Source organism: Lithobates pipiens, unplaced genomic scaffold (assembly GCF_037356315.1).
Source record: "Lithobates pipiens isolate NorthernLeopardFrog02 unplaced genomic scaffold, aLitPip1_a1.2 Scaffold_22, whole genome shotgun sequence".
NCBI classification, from domain to species: Eukaryota; Metazoa; Chordata; class Amphibia; order Anura; family Ranidae; genus Lithobates; species Lithobates pipiens.
This window is the reverse complement of record NW_027507784.1, coordinates 129,062,488-129,085,422: the sequence shown is the minus strand read 5'-3', so window position 1 is coordinate 129,085,422 and position 22,935 is coordinate 129,062,488. Positions and strand designations below refer to the sequence as shown.

The 22,935-nt window shown below is 40.9% G+C and overlaps 1 protein-coding gene across 50 annotated transcripts in view; it reads right to left on the bottom strand.

Moving 5' to 3' along the window:
• LRRFIP1 (LRR binding FLII interacting protein 1) overlaps positions 1 to 22,935 on the bottom strand; it is a 187,176-nt gene that overhangs the window by 57,057 nt on the left and 107,184 nt on the right. For 12 of the 50 annotated variants that reach the window (XM_077448276.1, XM_077448265.1, XM_077448257.1 and 9 more), the window contains 11 exons: positions 20,658 to 20,702; positions 17,606 to 17,656; positions 16,537 to 16,593; positions 16,244 to 16,306; positions 13,914 to 13,991; positions 12,811 to 12,855; positions 12,636 to 12,695; positions 7,768 to 7,845; positions 3,157 to 3,261; positions 2,148 to 2,183; positions 1,703 to 1,828 (listed from right to left, as the gene is read on the bottom strand). In XM_077448276.1, coding sequence (XP_077304402.1) covers positions 1,703 to 1,828; positions 2,148 to 2,183; positions 3,157 to 3,261; positions 7,768 to 7,845; positions 12,636 to 12,695; positions 12,811 to 12,855; positions 13,914 to 13,991; positions 16,244 to 16,306; positions 16,537 to 16,593; positions 17,606 to 17,656; positions 20,658 to 20,702 — 744 coding nt within the window. The remainder of the gene's footprint in view (positions 1 to 1,702; positions 1,829 to 2,147; positions 2,184 to 3,156; positions 3,262 to 7,767; positions 7,846 to 12,635; positions 12,696 to 12,810; positions 12,856 to 13,913; positions 13,992 to 16,243; positions 16,307 to 16,536; positions 16,594 to 17,605; positions 17,657 to 20,657; positions 20,703 to 22,935) is intronic. The other 38 variants (XM_077448260.1, XM_077448266.1, XM_077448272.1 and 35 more) reach the window with 22 other exon arrangements.

The window sequence follows — 22,935 nt, the reverse complement described above, 5'->3', positions numbered from 1 at the left end:
TCAGGCTGGACTTCTCCTTTAAGGCAGAACTTTGCTGGAATTGAAAAAATTGTGAGCAGGAAACTCTGGAAAACCCTGTTAGGGTTCTAACCATTCCTTGTATCATAGTAGGTCAGGCACCACCAATTGTGGAAGAGCGTTCCACATCTTTATTGCCCCAACAGTGAAAAATCCCCTTCACAGTTTAAGATTAAACCGCTTCTCTTCCAATCAGAATGTGCGGCCCCTTGTCCTCTTACACTAGATGAGACCGAATCATTTTTTTTCCTATGCTGGGATCGCCATTGAGGGATTTGTAAATCGCTAGCATATCCCTCTCAAGCATCTTTTCTCCAGCAAGAATAAGTTTAGTGTTTGCAGTCTTTCCTTGTAATTTAGGTCCTCCAGTCCCCTTATTAGTTTTGTTGTCCTGCTTTGGACTCTCTTCAGTTCCAGCACATCCCTTCTGAGGACTGGTGACCAGAACTGGACAGAATACTCCAGATGTGGTCTAACCAAGGTAAAGTAGCAGGATTATTGTTCTATCTCTGGCATATAGCCCTTTTTTTATGCATGCTAATATTCTGCCTGCTTTGGTAGCTGCAGCTTGACATTGCATGATATTTCTCATTCTGTCTACTAGAACCCGCAGATCTTTCTCTATCCTTGATTCTCCCATCGGTTCTCCCTCTAGTAAGTAGTTTGCAGTTATTTTTTTTGCCCCCAAGTGCCCTACTTTACATTTCTCCACATTAAACCTCAGCCACGTAGCTGCCCACTCCATTATTTTGTTCAGGTCTTTCTGTAAAATGTATATCTTGATGTGAAGTTATTGTCTGAGTACACATTTTTTATCACTACCCTTTGGACACATCCCTGTAACCAGTTTTTAACCAAAGAACAAACCTTATGGTCCACGCCTGCAGAACTCAGCATGTAGATTAAGGGCCGGTTCACACAGCGGGCGATGCGAGGCGACACGCCTCGCCTCGCTCGCGCAAGTCGCCCCCGTTCTGTACAATGGAACCGTTCTGAGAGGAGCGACTCGAGTCACTCCGACTCAGAAAAAAGGTTCCTGTACTACTTCTGGGCGACTTCGGGGGCGACTTGCATTGACTTCTATACAGAAGTCCTCTGCAAGTCGCCGCTGAGGTCACCGCAGGTCGCGGCGAGGCAAGTCGGAGACGCCTCGCCGCGCCTGCAGTGTGAACCGGCCCTAAGAGTTTATGGGGGACTGTATCAAATGCTTTTGCAAAAATCCAGGTAAACTAAATCCACGGGCCTTCCCGTTTAGATGGCAGCTCACTTCCTCGTGGAATGTTAACAAATTAAGATGGTGAGAATGACCTTTTGTAAACCCATCCTAACTCTATACAGAGCATTGAGGGAGGACAGACACTCAAGCCTCTGCTTGCTGTAGAAATAGAAGGGGCTTGACCTGTCACAGCTTCCATGTAAGCAAAAAAAAATCCTGTATGAGAACACAGAGCATGGTAATATGGTAATGGATTTTCAAATAGGGTTGCATGCATGAGAACAACAGAGGAGAATCTGTGACACCAAGGAAACTGCACAGCCAAGATCCCAGTGTATCAGAGAAAGGCGAGTACAAGGCTGGCAGGGAAGGCGGGGCGGGGGTTACAAAAAAATAAGTGTAACAGTAATGGACATGCAGTTACACTTGTATCCCTTAAAAAAGGTCATTGTAACTGATTGCAGCTACCTTTATTTCCCTGATAGACGCCTCTGTATCTACAGAAATTGAAGTGTCTCCGCTGCCCCTTCGTGAGGACGTCCCACCCAATGAAGCAAGTGTAGCTGCCGACAAGCTGGACACTGGACGACTACCCTAAAAAAAGTAAAACAATCAGGGTCTACGAGATATATTACATTAGGAAGACGATTTGTGAAATTCCCACTGTAGCAAGACTAAAGAAAAAACTTTGATCTACCAGAGAACGTGAATAAAATATAAAATGAAACCACTTTATTCAACTAAATGATACTTTAGTGTGCCATTCTTCAAGATAAACTTCTACTGCATATTGTGTTACCAAGTATGTTTTTTTTTTTTACAATGCAAAATATACTACGCTAAGTTCTACCTTAGAGTCCACAACACAAATAACACAATGCGGCAACAGTGAGGTGGGAGACAGTATCCTTACCTTTTCTCCAAAATCTTTGTCTGATCTTTCTTCCACCTGTAAGAGTTAAGAAAAATAAACACAAGTTAAACTCTGTTGAAACAGTTAACCACCATGATGGTTCAGAGTTTACACTCATCGGCCTGAAATGAATCAGCAATAGAATGTTAGTCACCATTTCAAAAATTATACAACTTGTATACGCACCATATAGTTATGACACACAAAACGGTTGTTAAGCAAAACAAGTAAGGCTGAATCCACCCCATAGTGAGCATGCAGCAGTAAAGCCCAATCACTGTGCAGAATGGTTAACGTAAAACCAGACTGACCTCTGACAATTCTAGTTTCCTGCCTTTCGTACCCTGTGGCTTCCTTATTGGAGACGTGACCTAAAGCAAGCAGCTGATCTGGAGTTCTGCGTTTAGCCAGTGATGTGCTGATATGGAAGCCAGAGACAGGAAACTAGCATTTTCTGTAAACGATCAGCAATTTACAGGATAAGTTTATCTTGTAGTTCTGAACGTGCTGCGAGGTCACTAATGAGCGCTCCAGTAATTCATTCACAAGCCCTGCAGCGTGTAAACAGTCAGCCCATATGCAGGTACGGGCTGAGAGCTGCAGGGCTTGTCTGCAAGAGTCTGGCACCGCACTCCTGATCATGGATGTAATGCTTTCCAGGCTCCTTAGAGAAAAAATAAATGCACTTTTTTTCCTGCAAAAATGTGTAATTATTTCTCCCAAAAGGTGACCTTCTCCTTAAACCTTCATATTTGTCTCAGTACAGTCCTTTAAACGGGAAGCAGAACCTGTGAATGCAACAAGTAAATATGCACATGCAAACACACAAGGATTTTAAACCATTAACAAGATTATGCAGAGTGTGTAGATATACAAGTTTATACCAAACTAAAAAAAAAAAAGATATGGTTTTGAAAATACAGCAAACTGAACAGATATATAAAATTTAGCACAGAAAGCAAACAAAGCGCACTCTGTCATATCAGTCTACACCCGCAGGCGCACTCACTCTGCTCATAGCAGGAATAGACACGTCGTCTGAATGATTAAGTGAAGGAATACTGGCGCTGTTGGAGCCACGACGAACTACAGATGGACCAGGGGGCTCCGAGGACTGCATAAAGAGGACATTTCTCTTTTAAAACTGAATATGCATATTAAAAGTTTATCTCTAACCAAAACATTTATTTCAGCTTTGGGAGGATGATGATGTTTATTTATTCATTCCAGGTACTTCTATAGCACTGCCAATTTTCGCTGAGCTTTTACACACATACAGGTGCATCTCATAAAATTTGATCATCAAAAAGTTCATTAATTTCAGTAATTCAATTCAAAAAGTGAAACTCATTATATAGATGCGTTACACACAGAGTGATATATTTCAAACATTTTTTTATTTTTTTTATTTTGATAATTATGGCTTACAGCTTGTGAAAACCCAAAATTCAGTATCTCAGAAAAATTAGAATATTGCACAAGACCAATAAAAAAAATAAAAAATTATTTTAAACACTTCCCATCCAGGCCAATTCTGACATTTCTATCCTACATGTAAATTTCATCATGTTTTTGCTAGAAGATTACATAGAACCCCCAAACAATTTATATTTTTTTTTAGCAAACACCCTAGAGAATACAATGGCGGTTGTTGCAACTTTTTTTTATCTCGCACGGTATTTGTGCAGCAATTTTTCTAATATTTAAAAAAATATATATTAAAGTTAGCCCAATTTTTCTGCGAAATGTGAAAGATGAAGCTACGCCGAGTAAATAGATTCCCAACATGTCATGCTTCAAAATTGCACACACTCATAGAATAGCGCCAAACATCAGTACTTAAAAATCCCCATAGGTAACGCTTTAAACATTTTTACTGGTTCCATGTTTTTAGTTACAGAGGAAGTCTAGAGCTATAATTATTGCTCTCGCTCTAATCTTTGCAGCGATATCTCACCGCCCGTAAGAACAATCAAGCAGCAGAACATCATTTGTATGGAGTAGGGAATCGCCAGCTGAAAAAGCGGATATCTAAATGATGCCTGTAGCTGCAGGCATCATTCAGATATACCCCAGCAAATTCAAGGATGTCATATGAGGTACCTTGGGTGGGAATTAGTTAATACAGAAATGTTGGCTTACTGAAAAGTATGTCCATGTATGGTATAGTATGCAATATACCAATACTTAGTAGGTGCTCCTTTTACATGAAGTACTGCATTAATGCGATGTGGCATGGAGTCAATCAGCCTGTGGCACTGCTAAGGTGTTATGGAAGTCCAGGTTGCTTTGATAGCAGCCTTCACCTCGTCTGCATTGCTGGGTCTGGCGTCTCATCTTTCTCTTGACAATACCCCACAGATTCTCTATGGGGTTTAGGTAAGGTGAGTTTGCTGGTCAATCAAGCACAGTGATATAATGATCATTAAACCAGGCAATTGGTACTTTTGGCAGAGTGAGAAGGTGCCAAGTCCTGCTGGAAAATGAAATCAGCATCTCCATAAAGCTGGCCAGCTGAGGGAAGCATGAAGTGCTCTAGAATTTCCTTCTAGAGGGCTGTGCTGACTTTGGACTTGATAAAACACAGTGGGCCAACACCATAAGATAACATGACTCCCTTTAATGTTTACGGACTGTGGAAAATTTTGCAATTAATTTGGAAATTAAGGTGCAGCAAGTCTGGAGGAAGAGTAGAGAGGCACAGAATCCATGTTGCATGAGGTCCAATGTGAAGTTTCCACAGTCGGTGGTGATTTGTGGAGCAATGTCATCTGATGGTGTTGGTCCACTGTGTTTTATCAAGTCCAAAGTCTGCGCAGGAAATTCTAGAGCACTTCTTGCTTCCCTCTGCTGACCAGCTTTATGAAGATGCTGATTTCATGTTCCAGCAGGACTTGGAACCTGCCCACACTGCCAAAATGACTAATACCTGGCTTAATGATCATGGTATCACTGTGCTTGATTGGCCAGCAAACTCACCTCACCTAAATCCCATATTGAATCTGTGGGGTATTGTCAGAAAGATGTGGATGAGCTGAAGGCCACTATGAAAGCAACCTGGGCTTCCATAACACCTCAGCAGTGCCACAGGCCGATTGTCTCCATGCCAAGCCACATTGATGCAGTAATTCATGTGAAAGGAGACACGACCAAGTATTGAGTGCATACTGTACATGGACATACTTTTCCATAAGCTAACATTTTTGTATTAAAAAAGCCTTTTTTATTGATCTTATGTAATATTCTAGTTTGAGATACTGAATTTTGTGTTTTCACAGCTACTTATATTTCGCAGGCACTAAGATTGTGTTTTATTTTGCAGCAAGAATACAGACTCTCAGGCAAAAAGTAGCAGAACCATACATTTGGATTTATTTACCAAAGGCAAATCCACTTTGCACTACAAGTGCAGTCTCTATAGATCTGAGGGGGACATGCAAGGAAAATAAAAAACAGCATTTTTGCTTGTACTTGATTGGCTGAAAAAATCAGCAGAGCTTCCCTTCATTTCAGATCTTCCCCTCAAATGAAAAGACTGCACTTCAAAGGGCACTTGTAGTGCAAAGTGGATTTGCCTTTAGTAAATCAACCCCATTATAGTGACACCACACCAGGGCACTCTAGGTCATATAAGGTGCCAGTAGGTAGATTTGCTAAGATTCACTCATAACTCAAAAGGTTGTCTTAAAAGGATTAACCCTTTAAACTACGGTGTCCTTGAAAGACAACATAATACTAGGAACTGCTTTCATTGCACCTGAAATAACATTCATGCTTGCAGCACACCAATAAAATATGAACATATTGCCTGCTACAATACTCTTAACAACAATGTACATATTACAATGCAGATCATACAATACAGATAAACGTCATAAAAAAGAAAAAAGAAAAGGCCATTACTATGAAAACAAAAACTTGTTCTATTATAGTGTGTTATTCTCCTGAAGATGTCACCTTTGGAGTTATTCCCAGCAGAGGGTTCATACAGGTCTGACTGAACCTGCTGCTTTATAGAATTCAAATAAGAAAAGAAACCCCGTAGAGGTCAACATCATATTGGTATTAATAAAGGTTGACACTTTCAAATCTTTGTGTAGCTCATGGTTAGATTTAAAGTGGGTATCAAACCAAAAATCTAAAAATGTAATATATTGCAGGTTACTAAAGCATTAGATGTGATGGCTGCATTTGTTTTCTATTTTTTTTGTTTTTTTCCCTTCCGTTTCCACCTGGTGATCTAGCAAGTAAGACACCTGTATTACAGTGACCCCACTCTGGATGAAGGAGCACAGGGGCACATCAACATTGTTAATCTGGGGGTAAACCAAGGTTAGATGTCCTAGCAGATTTATATACACAAATTGAAGCCAAACTCCAACTCACACTGCAGTTATACAACCGTTTTTTTCTTTTGAGATAAGGGTTTACATGAATAAATCCTGATCATTGTAAGCACCCCCGTCAGTGGTAAATGGCTTGTCTCACTTCTCTGCTACATTTTGAGAACAGCTTGTTCTGTAGAAAAACAACAGACTTACTGGCCAGATCACGAGGTGAAAACAAAAGAAAGCCTAGGAAAATGAATGCAGCCATCACATCTAAGTGGGTAAGGAGCAAAAGCAAAAAAAAAAAAAAGTTTGTTTTGGGTCTAATACGACTTTAACCCATTGGTTGTCACCAACATAATGCTTGGTAATAGCAACTGCTTTTAAACACCTGTGGCTGTCAGGACAGCGTGTGACAAGCTGACCAGCGCCTTTCTCCTGCAAGGGATTCTACAGGCACCAGAATGGAGCAGTGTGTCAGTCCGACAACAGCATAGCAGATTTCACAGGATATTGTGGACGAGAGTTCCTTCTGATGAATGAACCGGGAAGCAACATGGTTACTTCCTAGCACTGAACGGTCTCTTTCCAGCATCTCTGAGTGGGAAATCAGCTAATGAAGCATCATTTTTGCTCAATTAGCTGAAGAGGAGTGCAGGGGAGATATTAGGGAACCAAGATCCCTGCTGTCTAAAAGAGAACCTGTCCCTGTAAAAATGCTATGCTATTGTTTTTTGTTTTAACAATAAAGAGTATTTCAGGAAAAACCTTCTGTACCAACTTTCTTTGATGCAACTTAAATATTCCTCCAGGTTTATAAACAAGTAATGGGGGCTTCAGTACTTTATTTCAAATCATAAGCTATAAACCTTTTTAATCTCTACAGAAGCACAAGGGGTCAGTAAGAACAGTAGAACAGCAATTTCCATAAACTTGTTATGGTTTCAAAAGTTTAGAAAGACATAATCATGCATAGAGGGATTCACAGTATTTTAAAAACGTGACATAGAAAGGCAACTCCGCATGCATTCATCTTACTGCTGCCCATTACCTTCTCTTTGGGTTTGCCACACTTATGTCTTAAAGATGACCTTTTCACAAACTCTAAGGCAGGGGGTCTCAAACTGGCAGCCCTCAAGCTGTTGCGAAACTACAAGCCCCATCATGCCTCTGCCTGTGGGAGTCATGCTTGTAACGGTCATCCTTGCAATGACTCATGGGACTTGTAGTTTTGCAAAAGCTGGAGGTTTGAGACCTCTGCTCTAAGGGAACAAAATAAAAGCAATCCTCACCACAGGGCTGGCACGGGCAGAACTGGCACGAGAGGAGGCACGAGATCCAGAGCCCGGGTAACAGCTGTACTCAGAGGGCTTCCATAGAAAGGCAGAGAAGACAGCATGAGAGACAGTGTGGGAAAAAAAAAAAAAAAAAAAGAACAAGTGAGTGGAGAAAAACTGTAATCACACAGGATGGTGCAAAGGGAGCAAAGCAGGAAAAAAAGATACCCTTGTCTTCTCATCACAGACAAAACATGCAGAAGAATGATGTAAATATAATAACCTGCAGCATATTGTGAAGCTGTGACATTCATCTACCAGCAAATCTGGCCTAATCTCCACTGTCCACCTCCCCTCCTATGAAACCACAACCTACTAAAAATAACTGGCTGTGCAAGAGGTTACTAGAAATACAGCTTAGATAAGCCATCTCAGGGGATGGATTACAAATATGCAGTGATCATAACACTACCAGTGTACGAATATACAGCGTATCATACAAAATACTCTAACTTTAAGGTGGTACAATTTTTTTTTATATAAACTATGCAGATTCATAATTAAAAAAATAAAAACAAACATTCAGATGAGTTGCTGAAAGCTGCTGGAAAGGATGTTACATCAAACAACTTAATACTTAGGGCAGTGAAGGGGGCTTGGAAATCTTGCAACAACATCTACTATCCAATATATTTATAGGAAACCCCCTTCACTACAGCCTATCTGGTAATATTTTACCTCATCTCTACCACAAAAAAATAAAAAATAAAAAAAAATATAACTAAAACAGATTCCCACCTATACGCCAACTCCAAAGGAAACTTGTGAGATTAGAACAGAGTCTACCATTATTGATCTCTTTGTAAACTGCTGTAAAATGCCAATTATCTTGTCTAAATAATTTGAGTTGCTGATTATATTCATATACAATGGATACAAGATACATTTCACACAGGCAGACCAATCATATGCGCTAAAAACAGACAGATGAGGGTCACCCATCTGTCTGGCAGATCGGATGGCCATCGAGTGTACAAGGACAGGCGGTTTGTTTACATCCGACGGCCCATAGTACGACAGCATAAGCAGAGTGTACACAGACAAACCACACGCGCCTGCTCAGTGGAGATCGGCGGACAGATTCCCAGCTGTGCTGGTAGAGTCTGCACCATGTGAAAGAGGCCCTAAAAAGTCTACACACCCCTGTATAAATGCCAGGTGTTTGAGAGATTAAAAAAAAATATCAGACAAAGATAAATCACTTCCGATTTACTTCCACCTGTGACCTATAATATGTGCATCTCAATTAAAAACAAACTGAAGTCTGTAAAAGGGGAAAAAAATAAAAAAAGACCCTTAAAAGAATACTTTTTTTGAAGCACCTTTTGAGTTTACGACCGCAGTCTTTTGGGACAGGAGTCCATCAGCACGGCACATCTTGCCTTTTCCCTACTCTTGCTTGCAAAGTTGCTCCAACTGTTAAATTGTGAGGGCATCTCCAGTGTTGGATTCAAGTCTGGACCCTGGCTGGGACATTCCAAAACGTTCATTTCCTTCTGATGAAGACATTCTTTTATTGATTTGGAGGTATACTTTGGGTTGTTGTCCTGCTGAAAGGTGAAATTCCTCTCATCTCCAGCAGAGGCCTTAAGGCTCCATGCACACAGGACGTTAAAATATTATAAAAACTCAAGTAGCTTTGCAGTGAGTCTTTCAACGTTTTAACGTATTTGCAATAGCATTTTTCCGCATTAGCTTTTTCATTTTTTTTTTTAAATGGCTAAAAAAAATAATGTTAAAACCGCTGGTGAGCTATGTTTTTTAGCGTTTTTTGTGGTCAGCAAAATTAACTCCTGAACGCGATTTTATGATGTTCAGAAAATGGCCCATAAACTCGACTGCTGATAAACATCCAAGTGTGCATGAACAAATAGGATAACAGAGGGGAGTTTACAGCCTGTTAAAAAAAAAAAAAAAACACCCAAAAACGTCCGTTAATGAGCTTCAGTATGCCTGGGGCCTAGGGTTTTATACCAGAATTTACTGATATTTGGAACTGTTGACAAGTCTCTCCATCTTGACTAAAACCACTACTATTTAACCACTTCACGCCCAGGCCAATTCTGACATTTCTCTCCTACATGTAAAATTCCTAATTTTTTTGCTAGAAAATTACATAGAACCCCCAAACATTATATATGTTTTTTTAGCAAAGACCCTAGAGAATACAATGGCGGTCGTTGCAACTTTTTATCTCGCACGGTATTTGTGAAGCAATTTTTCGAGCACGTTTTTTTAAGAAAAAGAAAAAAAACAGTAAAGTTAGCGCAATTTTTTTGCATAATGTGAAAGAGGAAGATACGCCGAGTAAATAGATACCCAACATGTCACGCTTCAAATTGCACACGCTCGTGGAATGGCGCCAAACATTGGACCCCATATCTCACCTCTAGGCTGGGAAGCCTAAAATAAAATAATAAAAAAATAAATAAATGATCCTGCCTTCCTAGCCAAATCGGCGCCGTTAATTTGAATGCAGAGGCCAGGCGTGACTTCATAACATCGCGCCCGGCCTCCGAATGATCATAGAGACTCCGGGGACTATCTGGTCCGCCGGAAATCTCTATGGCAACTTCTGGGGGGCCGGCGGATCCTGTGACCGACTCACCGATGGAAGCGGTAAGTCGGTACAAGCACCGGAGGGCGGCGGGAGGGCGTCCCCTCCCGTAAGAACGATCAAGCGGCGGAACAGCCGCTATGATCATTCTTATGGTGCAGGGAATTGCCGGCTGAAAACGCCGATATCTGAATGATGTCTGTGGCCTCAGGCATCATTCAGATATACCGCCACAAAGCCCATGACGTCAATAGACGTAGTATGGGCACCAAGCGGTTAATGTAATTGGTTACTTCTACACACAGCCACATCCCTAATGATAAAAGGCTGCATACACCTATGCAATCACATTTTATTTTTGCCACTACATAACAATTTCAGTTGATTTTAAATAAATTGCACAGATTAAAGATCACATTTAAAAAAAGGTAGAAAACATTTCTATAGTGATTTATTTTTGTCAGATTTTTTTTACATCTCAAAAACCTGGCATTTGGCAGCCAGTGGGTCAACATAACAGTCAAGCAACTAGCACTTGATAGGTCAGCAATGGCGTTCCCAGCTTTAGTTGAATCTGGTCTCTCCCTTCAGGAATTAGCTCTCCACATATATGAAGCAGGACAAGCTGTATCATGTGACAATGGTTGTCTATGTGCAGCCAGCCTTGTAGATCTATGCTGTAATTTGACCTGCGTCTTGCTAGTTGACAGTGGTAATCAATGTACCAGCAGAGGCGTACCGGCTGTCAATTAGGAATATACTCAACAGGACTGGACATGATCTGAGGGATTATTCACACGGGCATATTACCGATGCAGGATCTTGCTAGCCAAAGCTCTTTCAGGGGTTGTAAACCCTTACAACCAACTTTGACCTACAGGTAAGCCTAGATTAAGGCTTACCTGTAGGTCCAAGAAATATCTGCTAAACCTACACGGTTTAGGAGATATTTACCCGAAGACAGCCACCGCTGTCTACGGCGCATGCGCCGTAGACAGCGGTTCACAGGCACACTGGGCAGGCCGCAGATCGCGGCGATATGCCGTGAGTGTCGGCTCCCGTGCACATGCACGGGAGTGACGTCATCACGACTCCGGCGAATCACAGCGCCGGAGCCGCGAGACCCGGAAGCCACTCTGGGATCCATGGCAGCGGCGAAGAGGAAGATGGAGGACCGCTTCGAGGGCTTCGTTCTCAGGCAAGTTATTCATAATGAGCTAGTATGCTATGCATACTATCTCATTATGCCTTTGCCTTACAGGGTGTGCTTTAAAAAAAAAATAAAAAATTTGCCTTTACTTCCTCTTTAAAGCAAGATTCTGTGTTTAAACCTATCTTTACATGATGAGGATGGAACATTTCTGCAACAATTACATAAGTACTAATTTAATGCACCCTTTTGGCTGCTGCTCGGGGGCGACATGTCAATGCCAACATTGTGTAGCCAGCAGCACCTGCACCACTTATTAAACACTATTGATGTTGACATGCCCACACTGAATAAACGATGGCTATGGCCAACAAGGGGCAATAACGCTTTGAGTATGTAAACATTAGCACATTTTTATATCGATCTATATTTTATATGGATTTTTGGCCCTAGGCACAGGCTGTGTTGTATTCTCTTGTTTACACTGCTGAATGCAACACAACATTACGCTGCCAGTGCAGCTGTCAAAATGAATCTATAAATTTGAAAAACGGTGCATACAACATACACTCTACACATCTGTGCTTGAGGTTTTTAACACCCATGTGAATGAGCCCTATGGCTATGAATAATTTAGCAACAGCTTTCCCTTAAAATATTGTATGTATTTGAATCTAAGGCAGGTCCATACACAGTATGAATCTTGGTCAGACCAGTAGGAGCTGGCCAAGATTCAAAGCGTGTATGGGCAGGCTGAATGTACCAAGTTGATCGATCAACTTGGGTACAACCAGCATGCCAAGTTTTACTCACAATTATTGCTAGCGGCTGCTAGCAATAATCACCGTCTTCTCCTGGCAGGGACAGCTTGCCCCACTGGGAGAAGACAATGGCCTAAGACTGTGAAAATGTCTGGGGAAATTTACCCTTTTTAATAAGCATATACAATTTATGCAGTACATTTTTCATAAGACCTGTAATTTAAAAAAAAAAGCTAGCTTACAAAATTACATTTGTGATAGGCTTACAACTACATTACTGAACAAAGTACTTATGCTGGATCTGTATTCAACAAGTAGATATACAGATGATAAAATAAAACCAAGAAACTCTCACAGGCCGAGAACTGGAAGAACGACGGCTGCTATTGTTGACACCCTCCTCATACAGGGACCCCTAGCACCAAGGAACAGAGAGCAAACAGTCAGATATAAACATAAAAGAGAGGTAGGGACAGGGAAAGGATTCATGAAATGTTTAACAGCAGAAAAGAGTGCAATAAATGACCCACCCGCTGAGATCTGGAAGGCAGAGAGTTGCAGTTCAGAAGTGAAGGCTGGAAAAGGAAGGAATACATTAAGCAGATGTAAACTGTGATAGGGCAAGCTTCAAATAATGGCTAAAAATAAACTCTATGATCCCCAATTAGCACGGACATCAAGTAAAGGTGAACTGCAGTAACCCACAGCAACCAATCAGACTTTACCTTCTAGAGTCAGGTCAGTGAAATAAGAATTTCAATTGGTTGCTTTGTGTTACTGCCCCTTGCCTACTTTATTACTGTATACTCAACTGTGTGCTCACTATGGGGCTGATTAAATGATTAAAGTAAAACTACATGCAAACAGCTATGTACTTCACAGCAGAAATACATATACAAGAACCCTGCTACCTGCCAAATGATTTGTTTTGTATTATACTTCTGCAGCAACTTAGAGGTAAGCAGGAATACCAAATTTCCAAGAAGCAGCTTTTCAGCTGTCTGCTCAGTGAGCTATAAGTGTCAATATATTAGGTAAGTCTTCCCTGTCCGTGTCTGCCCATACAAGCTGTATCAACAGCTACCCTTTATAGCTACTATTGCCTGAAACAAGCTAGACTGGCAGAACTCAACAGACCCTGGGTCAGTTCCTAGGATGATCTCATGCTCATCTCATGCTGCAGAAGATTATAGGATGACCGGTAATGTTAACATTAAATGATCTTGTATTACATGTAACTGGACAAAAAGGGTACTGAAATAAAAACTTAAAAAAAAAAAAATGCAATTCACTGATGAGGTCACAATGCTCAACTTTATCCCACAAGTGACCACAATAGACCCAATCTAGAGATCACCAACTCTGGACTATGGGGTGCTTTTATTTGCCTAGAGTTCAGCTTTAACACGTGTCCAAATTGTGACTTTATAATTACAACCCATACTAAAGTATCAGTAAAGAGTCATTCACTGCATGTCAATGTTAATATCGGAATCAAATTTATCTCCATTTGAAATAAAACAAGAAAAAAAAAAAAAAGAATGATAGGGCACAGGAGAGAGCGAGCAAGACAGAGAAGAAATGAGCTACGTGCTACGCATGTGTGACAGAGGAAAAATGTGGAGTAACCGACCCGACTTCCATTGTGCACGGATTGCTGCTGCTTGGAGAGAGAAGCACTGGCCAGGCTAAGGTCAGAGTAATAAGCGCTCTGCGTATGGAGGAGACAGGAAAAGCCATGAAAGATGGAAGCTGTTCATGCACAACAACAACTTTAACCTTTCAATTGTAAAAACATACCAACACTCACTTCACAACTTAGCATGTATATAAATCTAACATTACTTGCTGATGCCTGTTAGCAAGTGAAGCCGTGACATGCACTCCCATTATAACATTTCCATGCAGGAACTGATGTGTACAGTTATAGGACATCTGCTGGCTCATATTAAATACATTTTATTAATCCTACAAATGATCTTTCAGAATAAAATATTTCTTGAACTGTGCAACTAATTAACACGTTTACTCAAAAAGTGATGCTCAAACTATATGCATGTAGACTCAGTTTCATTTCATTAACCCTTCTAAATTGTAAACGGCACCAGTATAATAGATACATTATAATTATATATATATATATATATATATATATATATATATATATATAAATAAATAATGTATCACAATCATTCGGATCTACACCGATGAGTGTATGCAAAAATGCTGTAACTTGTCTGTCTACTATGGCTCGGTTCACACTACTGCAATGCACTTTTGATGCACTTTTCAGTGCAATTATGCAGTGCGACTTTGCATGTGGCATATTCTATGGAGCCAAAAATTGTACTAAAATCACATCAAAGTAGCATAGGAACCTTTTACAAAACCGCACAGCACAGTCGCATTGATGTGAATGGGCACCACTGAAAATGTGGATTTCCTTGTCAAGCAATTCTGTGTCACTCAAGTTGCATCAGAAATTGCAACAGTGTGAACCGGCACTATAAAGCTTGTGTAAAATGATGCTTTGTTTATTGTCATTTTAATGTGCTGTAAAGCTTCGGTTATTCCCGATTTGTGTTGGTCACCAGTACTAAGCCCCTTATACTAGGCGTGTGGGGAGATTAAAAATTATACTTCCTCAAAACTATGGCAATGAAACTGGCAAATACCTCCTTTTTATAATACTGATGAAATAAAAAACAATTCTACTATGGTTTTGACAGATGTTTGAATTAAAAGAAACTAGCACCAAAAGTGGTGCAGTATGCGCCAAGCTGTTCTTTACTCCATAGGAATGACAACGCGGTATGTTAAATGTTGCACCAACTATATTTTGTATTAATATACTATAAAGAAGAGGCGCTTGTATTGTATTATTGCAGGCAACTGTGTGCCTGCACAAGCAGATGTGGTGCTCAGACATAGACAGGTACTCTCCCTACCAGCAACACATTCACAAGCAAAGTAATAAACATACTAGTTCAGGATCATTTGTTTCCCCCTTCTCTACCACTGATCAGAGCATGTATCGGACAACTTACTACAAAATCTGCTCTAATCACATTTAGATGAAATGGAAAATCGACTGTTCGAGGAACGCCACTATGCGTACACAGCTTTCGAACACAAATTTTATTGTTCCCTGCATGATATCATGATCATCAGTTGCCATCCACCCAGATGTCAAATATTGTTCTGCCTCCAGCAAAGAAGTCTCAGATGGTTCAATGTGCAGGTACCCCGACGCCATAAAGCTACCCATAGAGAGAAGATAATGTTTGTCCAACAAATCAGTTTTTTTTACTATATAAATTTTTTTTATAACGGAATACTATTTTACGGCACACAGGCCATCATTTATACAGCGGTCAGTACATCCGTTTTTCGACTGGATCATCTACTCTCTGTGGCAGTAGATAGATGACACCATCCATGGAGACAAAGTTGAATCAGTGGGAGAGGTTCGATACCTTGTCCCCCTGTTATTTCCGTCCCCAAAATAAGTCAGCTCCATTTGCATAAAGTGACAGCTAGTAGACATATCTCCAGAGAACCAAATTGTGCCTGTAAATCTTATCATATACACATGTCCAGTTTTAGACTCGCCTAGATACACAGCCAATTGCTGCAGAATATTCACATTCTGAAAACTACAGTTTAATTTAAAAAAAAAAAGCTGGGAGCTGCTGAAAATCAGTAAACATGGCCAATCAACACCTTTACCTTTATTCCTCGCAGCATACAACTGAGTCAGTATCCTCAGGCTCCAAAAACAATAACAGACAACATAAATGTCTAGTTCGCATCATTAATATTAATTGTAAATGTATAATCTGGTTAAATAAAAACAGCTGTGACATTCAGCTGTAATAAAGCACACATTAATGGCTTGTTATAGATGGGTCCCATGCACCAGCTCCACACAAACGAGGCAAAAGCTGAAGGTATACAACCAACCATTGGCTCGTCTTTACGTGCCCCCCGGGATGACTGAAAGGTCTCTCCACTACCTGTGGAGCTCTGAGTAAAAAAAACAAAAACAAAAAAAAGTTAAAAATAAGACACCGAGCATTGGTCATGCCTTGTAAATTAAGCAGGCCATTGTAAAACCTGCCAACAGATGCCCTAAAATCAGCATCCAACATCGAAAAATAAAGCTGGTCTTTACAACGGTTTTAGTGTCCACATAAAGTACATGTCCAACCCAATTGTATACGAGGCCACATGCTAAGCTTGGACTGTTAACTGACCCTGCTGGACTTCCTATACTGTGATGGTCCAAGTAATTCATCCTCGTAACCATTGGTCTGTCAGAAAAAGAAAAAAAGGGCTAAAGTAAAGAAAAACCATGCTGCAGCCAGTTACACAGAATGCACGACTGTACATAGCAAGACAAGAAACCACCCAAACATAACGAGCCTCATTTATCATTGTGTATATAAAAAAAAAGTCCCCCCCCCCCCCCAAAGAAACAGAAAAGTTGAATTTGCATCTATAGCTGAACCCATATGCACATAAGCCTGTAGGGCCCAAAGTGGTTTAAAAAGGTTCCCCAGCCTTAAAAAAAAAAAAAACGAAAAAAAAATTCATTAGGTCAGCTGAATGAAATGACACTTCCATGTCCAGGGATCCAGGTCTACTGTGGGAAGCCAGCTGTGACTCCATGCCACTTTCCAGCCAGCATCCCCCTATGCATGCACAGGCTATACTAAACTTTATGAATGGACCCACAGCCTCCTGGGACCTGTGATGTGACCTTGATTTGTGAGGTCTTACCTAAATACCTAACAAACCATTCAATTTACATCCAGTAACAAAATCTGACTGTGTGGTCAGCTTAGCAGTGGAAACTGGCTGAATGGAGGAAAAAGCATACCGATTAGAACTCCATCCTATACATACACGCACTATATATATATATATATATATATATATATATATATATATATATATATATATATATACACACACACAGTATATATCTCAAATAGAATTTCATTTTAAGAGCTAAACATTCTACACAGTAAAACAATGGCATGCAGCATGACTAACTTGTGAGTTTCTGGAAAATGGCTATTCTGCTAATGAAATAGGAAGTGAACACTTAAGAACGCAGGGTGTGCAGTTGTTGCTTACAGCCACATGGATTACTCATCACATGCTAGTTTTTATGGGTAACAGACAAGTTGTATTGTACCTTATGCTGGAGTAACTGGTACAAGACAATACCACTTAGATCACAATAGTTTCACATGCATTACTTTTCAATTAATAATGCACAACACTCATTATGCACATAGAAAAGCACAGGGTACTAACCCTAAGACTGCTTCTGCTAGTCACAGACATGAGATCATCATCATCTGAAACCTGAAGGTGGAAAAGGCCAAAAAGTTAAATAATCATTAATAAAAAGGCTCAAGAAATCACTAATCACTCTGGAGGGATGCTCCTAGTTCACAGAAAAGGAATACTTTGATTGAAGGAAACTCGGCTGAAGAGAAAGATTGACAATGCTAGTGTTTCTTTTTACTGAACATTCTAGTTGCCTGGCTATCATTCCAATCCAATAGCTTTAAGTCTCTGAACCAAAAAAAGTATTCGCATCAGCAATTATGGCTTCACTGGCCACATGCCTAATTCGAGATAGTGACTCAGTATGGAAAACAAGGACAGAATAGCAACTAGCCTTTTCAGAAGAAACTTATCAATGGCAGCTACACATCAGTCTCGACAGATTTTCTGGCAGCTCAGTTTATTAAAAATATATCAGAATAACCTTTGCACACTTATTCCAGGTTCAAAATTTGCAATTTTACAAACTTAAGGGCATACAATGCATTCAGCTAGATCTTTAAAAAAAAAAAAAAAAATGGAATTTCACATAAACCACTACACATTGCAGCCATTACCTCACATGCCTTTCCTAAAAAAAAAAAATATAAAATGTTAGGTTAAATATCCAGTTTGCTTCAAGACTGCTATAAAGAGCAGAATAAATAGAATAGTCAGTGCTAATCCCCAATGTTCAAACAGTGCTGGTGGTGCCTCTTTCAAGGTGCAAACAATTATTTTACACCATGAAAAGAAGGAAATCTTGTCTATAAACTGTGATAAATAGCTGGCCATTTCTATGTGCAGGAAGTTGCCATTTATGCTTGGTCTTATGATCGGTGCCACACACTGAGTACACCAGAATCTCCTTAGATCTGCTTCATTTCTCTATAAAATCTTTCAACGTGTCCTATGCGCACATGGACAGGCGCTCTTAAAACCAATGTTAAGGGATCATTCAATCCTAGATTTTATTATATGCAATGAGCAGTAAGTGGAACTCCAGGTAAATTGTTAAAAGTTCAGGTTGACAAAAAAATAAAAATAAACATTTGTTTTCACCTAGGTGGATGCAGCATCGGTCCAATCCTGCATCTGTCCCCCGATGGCTCTACTGAGAGCTGTGCGTCCAAACACTGATGATCGCTCAGCTCTAACCTCTGCTCTGAGCACAGAGCTGGTTACTGTCAGTCACCACTCTCTTCTACTCCAGCTCTCACTGGAGCGCTGGGCTGCGAAGGGGACAGGAACATCTGGCTCAGCCTCTCAGCGGCTCGCCAAAAGGCTGAGCCAGCTGCCAGTCCAGGCATCCGAGTGGATACCGCTGGTAAAGTAAAGATTATTCCAAAACCTAGACGAGCTGAGTTTAGCCCACTGTCGGCTGAAAATAGGTCACAGGAGTGTAGAAGGAACTGCACTACTGTGTTCCACAGGAGCAGCAGGACAAAAGCAAAAAAACAAAAAAAACGCATATGAAGATTTGTTTTAATGTAAAGGCACTTTAAAACAAGCCCTCATTCATCTATGTATCTGCATTGAGAATTTTTTCCCACAGTTTACAGCACAGGTAGTTTACCAGCGGCAGTACAAATGACAGCGTCAGGAATCTGCCGATTTCCTCAACTGTTTCTGTCACCTGTAACTGCTTCTGCCGAGCCCTGTACACTTTAATGACAGGTCGGTGACCACAGCTATCCGTCGTTGTCCAGCCAGCGATTATCTGCAGTGATCACTGCTGGACACACACAAGGTAGGCTGGGAAGACAGCAATGGATTCCCACCGCAGTTATTTTCACCAGCCCTATTCGCTCATGTGAGCGTAGCCTAAAGCCAGGGTATTGTTTTCATTGACTGTAAAGCCGGTCACACATGGAACGAATTTCAGGTGGTTCAGCAGGGACCAGACAAATTTCGGTCAAAATATAGGCAGGCTAGTTGTGGATCTACTAATCATCTTTTGTACAAACCAGCCTGTTGGGTTTTTCCTTCTCAATCAGCGCTGCCGGCTATACCCTGCAACACTGATCAGTGTATTCTGGTGGCAGGGAAGTATTCCCACTGTCAGACTACAATAAAGCGGGAAGGATCTCCCTATCCACATCAAGTATATGGATGGTGGAAACTAGTAATTTTTTTTTCCTTTTTTCAGTCAACCCGTGGTTGAACGGAAAAAAAAAAAAAAAAAAAAACATGAAATATGTATGGTCTGCCACAGAAACCACTTCAGAGTTTTTGTTGTGATCTTCAAGAATGAATTAAAGTGGATTTATCTTCCATTAAGGCAGAAAACTAGTACAGATGGTCCAATGAGGACGTGCCCCCTTCTTCCTCATCCCCCATTGAAAAGGGTTCTGCCTGTAACATAACTTGGGAAAAGTCTGATTAGTCACAGGATTCTCGTCCCCATTCAGAGATCGTGTTATTAACAGTGTAATAAATGAAAGAAGTAATTGCAGTAGCTGCATCCCAACAGACTGCCTGCATGTGGCTACATGGAACTTCTGCGCATCTAATGCAGTCCAAGATGGCCCTTTGCGCAGGGGACATGAATGGGATTGCCTGTAAGTGGACGCACAGAACTCCTTTGGAACCAGATTTGGCAAAGACAGCCTTTCGCACAGGTGTAAGCATAGATAGGCCAGTGTGAACAAGGCCTAAATTGTAAAAAGGGATTTCAAGATTACAAATCCTTTTAAAAGGCGTTTGCCTGGAGATCCACATTAATCTGTAAAAGATGAAAAAGGGTAGGCCCATAGAAGAAACTACACATCTATTAGCATACATTTGGTAAAGTCTTAATCAAGTTATTTCAATCATTTGTTATTGGTTTGAAGTGTAGTTGGGTGATAGAGAGAGTTAAGCCTTGCTTAAAAGCCATTTGGGTAAAAATTTGAAAATTAAATGACAAAGGATAAATGAGTAAAAGGAGAAATGTACTGGACGATCATGCAGCTCAGCACTGATGCACTTTTTTAAGTGATTATAAAGACCAGTAGGTTTGCATGGTTTACATAATGTTAAATGGGTAAAGACTGACCTGGAGATTCCTCCGTGGTCTGTGTGAGTATCGCTCACTGTCTTCCTGGAAAAGCATTGCAGGGACAAGAAAAATACATGAAGCAGTTCACAGCAAAGAGGATAAAAACAGGCAAGAGACAAGGAGGGATGGGAGATCAGGGGAAAAGTAAAACAAGGGAATGGGGGCACGGTAAGCTAGTAGTGTAATGATGAAACACAAGAACACAGGATGTTAGAAACCTACAAATAGTGAAAAACTTCTCTCAAATCCCCAAAGTGTCCCATAACCCTGCTGCCAATCTCAGAACCCTTCAGCTACCCTCTTGCCCCTTGAGCCACACAGGGCCTCTTATTTAAATGCCACCCACAGAGCCCCCCCCCCCCCCCCTCCTATATCTTACTGACATCAAGTGAAAAGTAGTTTCAGATTAACACTACCAATGCAGCTGCATACCTTTCACCCAGAGACAAAGAGGCATTTTTTCTTTTAAACACTGATTCAGGGACACGTTTTCCTTCCAGTGACAGCACCAACGCAGGGGCATTTTTAACACCAATATCAGGGCAATCCTTCCTTCGCCACGTTTACCACCATACATTTTGGCATGTTACCCCCACCCACTGATTCTCCTAGGTTCACAGGTAACATCTTTGACCTGAGCACTGGATGACCCTATCCCAGCACAGTTTAAACCAACCTGCACCCACCAAATCTGTAATAACAGTTTTAGGGGAGTTAACCTTTGAAGGCAACATCTAACCTTTTTTTTATAGTCCATAAACATGCCATTATATGTTCTCCTACCATGTAACAGTTAAATGAAACCAGTACAGAGGAACTATGAAGACTGCCACTGCCAACTTCTCCCCCTGAAAATACTAGTTCCCTGGCTGTCAGGTTGATCCAATTGCTTCAGCGCTTCTCAATTATTGACCTGGAACAAGTATGCCGACTCCTGTGATCTGCACGCTTGCTCCAGCCAAGTGTTTCAGAGTGACATCACCACCCAAAAACATAAATGCAGGTCCTTGTGGGAGACCCATTATACTCACCCCTCTGATGGTTCCTGTCTCTACCTTTGTTCTGATTCAGTGCTCCAGTCTCCATTAGACTTTTCAGTATTCAACACTTCTGGTAGTGTTGGATACCTGTGATCCGCACCGCATATTGCAGTTCCATTGTTCAACCCCTAGACCAGTGGTCAAAAAAAACTGCGGCCCAGCGGGCCAGATGCAGTCCTTTGTTTGCTTTAATCCGGCCCTTGAGGCAGTGTTTCCAACCACAAACCAACAATGGGACAGAATTTCCCCCATTGATGGGGCATTATTCTTCCCATCGACACCAATGATGGGACACTATTCCTCCCACTGACAACAATGGGGTACTATTCCTCCCACTGACACCAGCGCCCACCCCCCCTCAAAGTCTGAGGGACCGGAATCTGGCCCTTTGTTTAGAAAGTTTGGAGACTGCTGCCCTAGATCAACTGCTGGTGTCCTTCAGGGGAAGCGAAGGTGGAAGACATAGGCCACCAGAAAGATAAGTAGGTTACTTCTTTTACACAGGAGCAAAAGCGTTGCTTTCAATCATTACAGCCAAAATTATCCAGGCAACGTATGTGTTCAGATGGGGGACAGAAATCTCAGTACAGGTTTTCCACAGAACTTCTTTTATACTTTAGCAGTAAGCCAAGAAATAAATATGGATACAAATGTGATAAATAAGGCAGACCACTTTGTTTTTTATCTCTAACAAAAATAAATAGCTACAGAACTTTTATTACTCTATGGTGTCCGTTTATGAAGCAGTGATCAGTGGAGATCCAGAGGATCGCCGCTGATCACAGCCTATAAACAGTTTATAAACCAGAGATAATCGGGGGAGAAGTGTTTGAACTTGTTCTCCCGCCGATTATCTCCGCACACTGAGAATACTCATAGAATGACACAGCAACGGCCAGTTTATGAGATCTCAGCGCTTCACTGGCGATCTGTGTCAGAATTCACACTCCCTGATTCACCAGCTCAGAGGTGGAGAACCGGGGAGTGAAGAGAGAATGTGGGGGGATCTGAGGAGGAAAGAGGAAGATAATTAACTTCCCTATGCCTCGTTCAGACTCCCCAACACTGTAACCATGTCCCCCTGTCATATTTATGTATGTGTATATATATATATATATATATATATATATATATATATATATATATATATATATAATGTGTGTGTATATACATGTATATATTATGTAGGGGGACGCTTTATTTTACTAACATCACACCGTGTGTCAGTGTATTGA